The sequence below is a fragment of the Hermetia illucens genome, chromosome 5 (genome assembly GCF_905115235.1).
Source record: "Hermetia illucens chromosome 5, iHerIll2.2.curated.20191125, whole genome shotgun sequence".
NCBI classification, from domain to species: Eukaryota; Metazoa; Arthropoda; class Insecta; order Diptera; family Stratiomyidae; genus Hermetia; species Hermetia illucens.
The window spans coordinates 30,859,080-30,866,031 of record NC_051853.1 but is presented as its reverse complement, the minus strand read 5'-3'; the positions used below and the strand labels follow the sequence as shown (position 1 = coordinate 30,866,031).

Here is a 6,952-nt window from a genome sequence, read left to right as displayed (position 1 = left end):
TTTCGAGGAGGTGCTGAGGAGTGCTGGTGGAACTGTGTTGCCCACTACATTCGGGTCTTTCTCGTTGCAAAGAAGATCGAGCTCCACCGGCGGAGGAGTCGGATGGCAGTTCCCTTCCTCCTCTCCCCTCTCTTTGGTAAAGGGAATTCACTGATTTGACGACTGCGCAAAGCGGGAGAATTCGGGGACTAGCCAGAAGTAATGTGACAAACGGTTCCAGTCTAGCTCTCTGATGATGGGGAGGTGTTTAGTTGGTAGTCCAACGACGTACCGTTGTGGGAGTCTTCTGTGCGTAAATGCATTTACCTACCCTGCCCCACAAAAAAAAATGTCGCGGAAACACCGATAAAAGCCATGAATTTTGTGCAGAAATTACCATTTAAACAAAACACCAAAAAGAAACAGCTGCTCTGACTTGCACACATATAATATATTTCTTTTAAATATTAATTTATTTGAATTTACATATGTTCTGTCATTTCTTTCATTTATATCCATAAATCTACTATTTCAATTAAAATTTCCTTCATTATTCCTAAAATCTATGCCTAGGACTAACAAACGAAATACAATAATATTACCTATTAAATAATATATTCGACACTAACATCCATTGATATTTCACCAATTTCATTAACTTTAAAAACTTTTTGTTAAATTTCGTTTTGCATAAGCATTTCTAACAATTATTCTTTTTTTCTTCAAACGAAGCATGATTAAAAATAATTTATTAAATACTTAAACTCATAAACCCTTTTAGTTATTTTCATGTTTGCATACGAAGGAAATAGTCAAAATCACAATCTTTCTAAGGTGTCATTTGAAAAAGAAGTTGACTCCTTGCTATCCTTGAATTAAAGGATAACATAGGACGAGATTTTTGAAATTTTTAATCGAAAAAGTTTGTGAAAATTTCGATAATGTCAATTTTATCAATTGTTTTGCGATGCAATGTTTTCATGCAGGTGTAACGATATTTACAAGCGATAGAATCTCCAGATTAAACTTTTGAGTAAATTTCAATAAGATCTTTTTTTAAACTGGCAAAATTTAATTTGAATTAAATTTTCATGAGATATCTTTCAAGGAATATTTAAATTTTAATATTTTATTTTGGAAAAGTATTTTATTTACAAAGATTCGATTGATTGTTTGCATTTTTATATTAAAATATTCTTAATTTGTGTAGAGATAAAAACAATGACTATAATTTATTTTTGTTTTAGGTATTTACACTTTTTATTGCATTCCAATCAATAAACTTTTCTTACTGTTTCTGGAAAAAGATGTGTTTCCTTGCTCAAATATTTTAAACATTATTTGGCTTAGGTATAGACTAGCTGCCTTTAGATTGAATTAAATTTCGATTAAGAGAAATTAAAAAAATTATGCAATTTGTGTTAATTTTGCCAATTGGACACACCTCACCCTGTAATAACTAAAAAGATACAATTTGAAAGGGCTTTTGCAACATGAAAAACAGGTGCACAATGCGTCACTAGTGTGAATGCAGCCAAATTTTTGCTCCCCTCTAAAATGCAGATGTCCCTGAATTAATTTAATGACAAATTATTTTTATGCCTGCCATTTTACATCCTTTTCATTTGACTAATAAGCCTCCATGATTAATTTATCTGAGGTGACAATTGTCTCCTTATTGCAGGGTGCTACTAATGGGCCTTATTATTATTTCAAGAAAATTGTTGTGGTAAGCCTAATCGAATTTTAATAACGCCGTCAGGGGCCCCGTTTTGTTCTTCAACTAGACGGGAATGTATGCAACACCAGGATACCATTCAAAGGACTACAATCTTATTAATTGATGACAACGTTTTTAGAGAAAACTAAAGTAGGTAATATTTACTTCGTTACGATTAACCGGATCTAAGTGAAATCCAGCTGACTTTTTTTGTATCTTTGATAGGGTAATGAAGTAGTAATGACGTTTGCACTACATCATAAATTAATTGCAGAACAGGGGAAAATATCTGGGGAAAAAAGACTGTTATTTTCATAGATATGCACGCTTTCAAAGAACGCTCAATTCTTTTGAAAGTAATGTTATCAGGCGTCGTCCGCAATAAGACAACAAAGAGGATTTCAGAAAGCTGATATTTATACCCTGAAAGACTAGAATACGGACCTTTTTCTGATTTCGGAATTATAAATGCATGATAAATGGCTTCCAGGAATAATTCACTCAAGGAAACTTCAGTTGCACTTATTTTCACTCCCCCAGACAAACAGAAGGTAATGTAAAAAAAGATTTTCACTAATAAACGAGCTGAGCTTTGTCCATACCAGAAGCATATATTTGAACATTGAATTGTTTGCAATTTTTTTTATTAAATCATTTTTTTTACAGATAGTGATAAATTATTTATCGGTAAAGTCCATATCAATTAGTATTGAAATTTCATCTTATCATCTAAAACCTCAGCAAATACATAGTTTACAAAAGAGAGGAAAAACAACAAATTAATATTGAACAAAGTTAAACAACAACTAATAAAAGGACCCCGGCACCTGAGTGTATATAAGGGGCCCAGTTGTATTTCAAACCAGCCCGGGTTTAACATCTAAACTGCCAACATGGTCCATACCTGGACTAGGTGCGTGATGGTGATGATGATGATGATGCTGTTGTTGCTGCTGCTGTTGGGATGGTTGTTGTTGTTGCTGTTGTTGAAGTCCTGGCGAACCAATGTGATGTGATATTGCCAGTCCTTGATGTGTTGGTGTGCCCGGATGACTTTGATGCATGCCTTCTGATTGATTTGTTTCCTCTGAGTCACTACATGATTCCGAGGATCCTTTCTTCACATTTGACTGAGCGCCACCATTATGAGTCTTCACGTGTTTAGCCAAGTGATCGCTTCGCATGAAGCGTTTATTGCAAATCGGGCATGCAAATCGTTTTTCTCCTGTGTGTGTACGAAGATGTCGTTGTAATTCATCGGACCGAGTGAAGCGTTTTCCGCAGAATAACCAATTACAGACAAAGGGTCGCTCACCTGTGTGCCACCTGAGATGAGCTTTAAGATGACTGGTCTTCCCGTAAACTTTTCCGCATCCTGGTATATGACATGAATGGATGTTCTTTTTTCTGAGATGGACACCAGCCGGTCCTAGTCTTTCAGCCTCTTGGCAGTTGGGACAGTCGCAAGTGGCCCGTCCTGCATACCTTCTCTGCGACCGTGGAGAAGGAGTTTGTGGTGAACTAGATTGCACTGATCCAGCCGCTGCACTGGCATGAGAAAGTCCAAAGCCACCGACGCCTTGCCCTGGCAGCATACTTTTATAAGTATCCTGAAGCAAGTGTTGTCCAGAACCTAACAGATGAGCTGTATTGGAAAGGGAGTGTGTTAGGGAAGAATAATCTGAACCAGCTGTAGCATAGTTCGCCATTGTCGAGTGCATTCCGGCTCCCCCCATATCAAGCCAACTTCCAGCAGCACTATGCATGTCCCACCATCCTGAATTGACTCCTTCTGTTTTATGTGTTGCAGCCGTGACGGCATTGAACGGCCAGTCATAAGGATGTCTTGAATACACTGATCCAAAAGTTGTTCCCTCCACCTTTCCCAATAAGCCTTGATGCATGTGTGGGTTTTCCGAAACGGCTGGCGAGGTAGTTGCACTCGGGAAATACAAGTCACTACCATATGAACCGGTCGATACTGCTGAGCATGATGAAGTAATTGGTCGACTATAAAGGAAGAAGAATATACTTTTACACACTTTTTTTTTCTTGATTAGAAGGAAACTCTACCTTGCAGTAATATTAACCATAGTGTTGATTGTGCTCGAAGGAAGCGATCTTTGTGAGCTTGCGATTCCTGCTGAACTAACTGCTGATGATATGGCACAAGGTGAAGATTGGCCCATTGGAGTAGTGGGGCTCTTTTTCCATGGATGGAATCCTTTACCCACAGCCGCATCGGCTAGAGGAGGTGGAGATTTACTGGATAGTTTATTACATTGAGCGGCAAGCATAGCTAGTGGGGTACCTCTAAGACTCGGGTGATCCTGGAAGAAAAATAAAATCGATTGGTTAGATACAGAAAATTTGTCATAGAAAATTAATCTTCTCAATTTAAAAAATAGTCTCAGAATAAACTAGGCTCCAAGCACAGCAAATCCCGACTAGCTAGTGGTGCTTAGTCAATTTATGAAGTAATAGTCTTAATAAGAGAAGATGAAAGTCAGATGGTTTTCCAAAGAAAACGTAATAATGTATGCTACGTCATCCAAACCGACCACGTACGTTCAAAATGAAAGTTTATTAAATTAATCATCCATAAAATAACCTCAAATACTCTGGAAAAAACTACGAGCAAATGCAAACACCGTGAAAAATTCAATAATTTCAGTTTTATTTTCCTTCGCGCCCATCATAAATTAACTCTGCCTCACCAAGAAATGTCGATATGCCTCTCCGCCCAATTTTCAATCATTCAGGGCATTGTTAAAATTCTCAAAATATTTCGAAATGCTGGTGTGGTATGCGTAAAAATTCAAATTACCCACATATGTATGATTGGTGCCTCTATTGTTCCCGGTTTGTCTACACACATCATACACTCATCATCGATTAAGGTGATGCCAAAACCTTTAGCAGATTCACACCTTAATTTTCCCTGAGTTTTTACTTGTTACCATGATTTGTTTTTGCTTACGAAGGTTGGGCAATTTCGAATCGCATTAGATGGTTGTTAGCCCTTGATTTGATTATAATATCCGTGGCTCAATTATTGATTACATGCGAGTGCGAATCCATAATGGTTCATGTATTTTCGAAATTAGTTTGATTTTCCCATAAAATGGAGGAGAATGTTTGGTATGCTCGACGAATAATCAACGTGGCTATGGGGCAACTAACAAGTTTTAATATTGTGTGTTCAGTAAAATTTATTTGGAAGTAAAAAGTACAGAGTAATCAGTTGAAAATCAAAGGTTGCAGTTCGGAGGATCCTAGTGGAATTCGATGGGGTTGTCAATCAGCACCTGCAAGTGTGTATTTTAGAGGTCATTCGCTCTAATTGGAGGCTATCCTCAGCTCAAGTGCAAAATTTAATTACAGTAGTAGATATTGACAGAGCCTATTTTGTTTCTGCAAGTGGTAATTCATCACAGACCCAAGCTACAGTCAAGGAAAAATGATACACGGGGTTTTCTGGAGGTTATGGCTAATCAATGAAAACCCATCGAACCCATAATGATAACATATTAGGATAGTGTGCTGAATGGGTCAAGTAACTTTCACCTTATTTAAAGGTATTCAACCGACGAGTTTAATTTACACCACGAATATCAGAAATCTCTCATATCAAAAAACGCAGTTCCCTATAATTTATCCAATTGGCGATAATAAATTTTAGACGTTCATAAATTTAGACGGATGTTTTTTACCTGTCAAAGTTTTCCACTCGTTAAGGTTCCCAAAACACATACTTTAACTGGTAGCGCCATGTGGATTTGTTCCTAATTTCTCACGAAAAGATGGACCTGTTCACTCAGAGTTAAATGAATCCAAAATGAAAACCAATAAAGCCTGCAAAATTCTGCGAGTGCCTACAAGATTACTTAGGTCTACGTAACAATGGTCTAAAAAGGCGGTATGCCCTACGCGGCGGATTCGGTACGCCCTACAATTCGTACTGCCGAAGCGGAGGAAAAGAGGAAGGCGAACTATTATTTGAGGACCTCAGAAAGATCTCTAGCTGCAAGGTGGGAGAGCTGTTTTCCTTCGTGATGCTATGGGTTGGCTCTGAAGATCTGAGCTGGCTCTGACCACAGCAGTTGTGATGTTAGGAAGTTGTGGTATCAAAACGGCGTACCACAGCGCTAATTGGTCTCTTCGGGGAGGCTACTGATACCTATCTACCTACTCTCTTCGGGGAGGCTACTTATACCAATCTACCTACTCTAACATGCCGAACCAATCATTGTCAATTCTTGAAATTCACAGAGAAGGACAAAAGATCGAGGCATATTTTTCCAGAAGAAAATGGTGAAGTGTCTCTTATGATGAAGAAAACAGATAAATTTCTAAATTGGTAAGCAAACACCTAACAAACTAAAAGTCGAAAGCCTGGCGTTTCTGGGGTGAAAGGTTTCGCGTATTCTTCATGTAAATATATTTGAGTGCAGAACTATTCAATTTGTACGTACCCCGTATTGTATAGGGGCTTAGCATGTCAGACTATTTACTTTAATGTGATATTGATATTTACTGTTTTGGGTTGCAGCAAATTTACACGGAAGAGACAATTTGTGTTACTGTAGCTTTGTCAATAATAGTACGATTTTGACCAAACTTGAAGAAATGGTTCATACTATAGTCTATATAAATACATTTTTTTATTACTGTAAAGTTTCTAGTAAATTCTGCCATAAAACAGCAATATACTATTGTTGACTTAATTTGAGTAGTTATCGGTATGGACATTTTGAGGCATAGACACCGTATACATGCAGTTTCGTGATTTTTACAGTTTTTTTTCGGTTGGATAATTTTTAAGAACGGTCCAGTGAAAGAAATGATCACATTTCTCGCCTTTTGAATAAATGTCAAAACTTAGACCGACTTCGGAAAGTACTAATCGAGGCTTTTCATTTGATACCTCACACGACTATACTTGGTAACAAAAATTTTTCAGCCCCTCCCCTTTTGTACATATTGAGACTCCCCATTAGCTAGAAGGGTGCTGTCTGCATTTATGAGTTATTATCTTCCTAACCTTTCAGATTGACATTAAACCGAGTTTGATAGTTTAGCCTCAGCCGGCTTAGGCCTAAATTTTACAAAGCGATTTTATCTTCATTGTAATTAATACTCGAGTCGTGTTTCTGAATTAATATAAGGGAGAGAATGCCATTTTGTAACCACTTTGATCACACTGCTCCTATTTTTTTTAACACAAAACCTTAAAAACGGTAAAAAATCATT

At 37.3% G+C, this 6,952-nt stretch overlaps 1 protein-coding gene across 3 annotated transcripts in view; it reads right to left on the bottom strand.

Moving 5' to 3' along the window:
• Positions 1–409: 409 nt before the first annotated feature.
• Positions 410–6,952, bottom strand: part of LOC119657246 (transcription factor Sp9) — a 123,810-nt gene continuing 117,267 nt past the window's right edge. Inside the window, exons 2-4 of one of the 3 annotated variants that reach the window (XM_038064063.1) lie at positions 3,773–4,029; positions 3,015–3,709; positions 410–2,924 (exon numbers count right to left, since the gene is read on the bottom strand). In XM_038064063.1, the coding sequence (XP_037919991.1) occupies positions 2,557–2,924; positions 3,015–3,709; positions 3,773–4,029 (1,320 nt within the window). In that variant the 3' untranslated portion in view covers positions 410–2,556. Of the gene's footprint in view, positions 3,710–3,772; positions 4,030–6,952 lie in introns of all 3 variants that reach the window. The other 2 variants (XM_038064062.1, XM_038064061.1) reach the window with 2 other exon arrangements.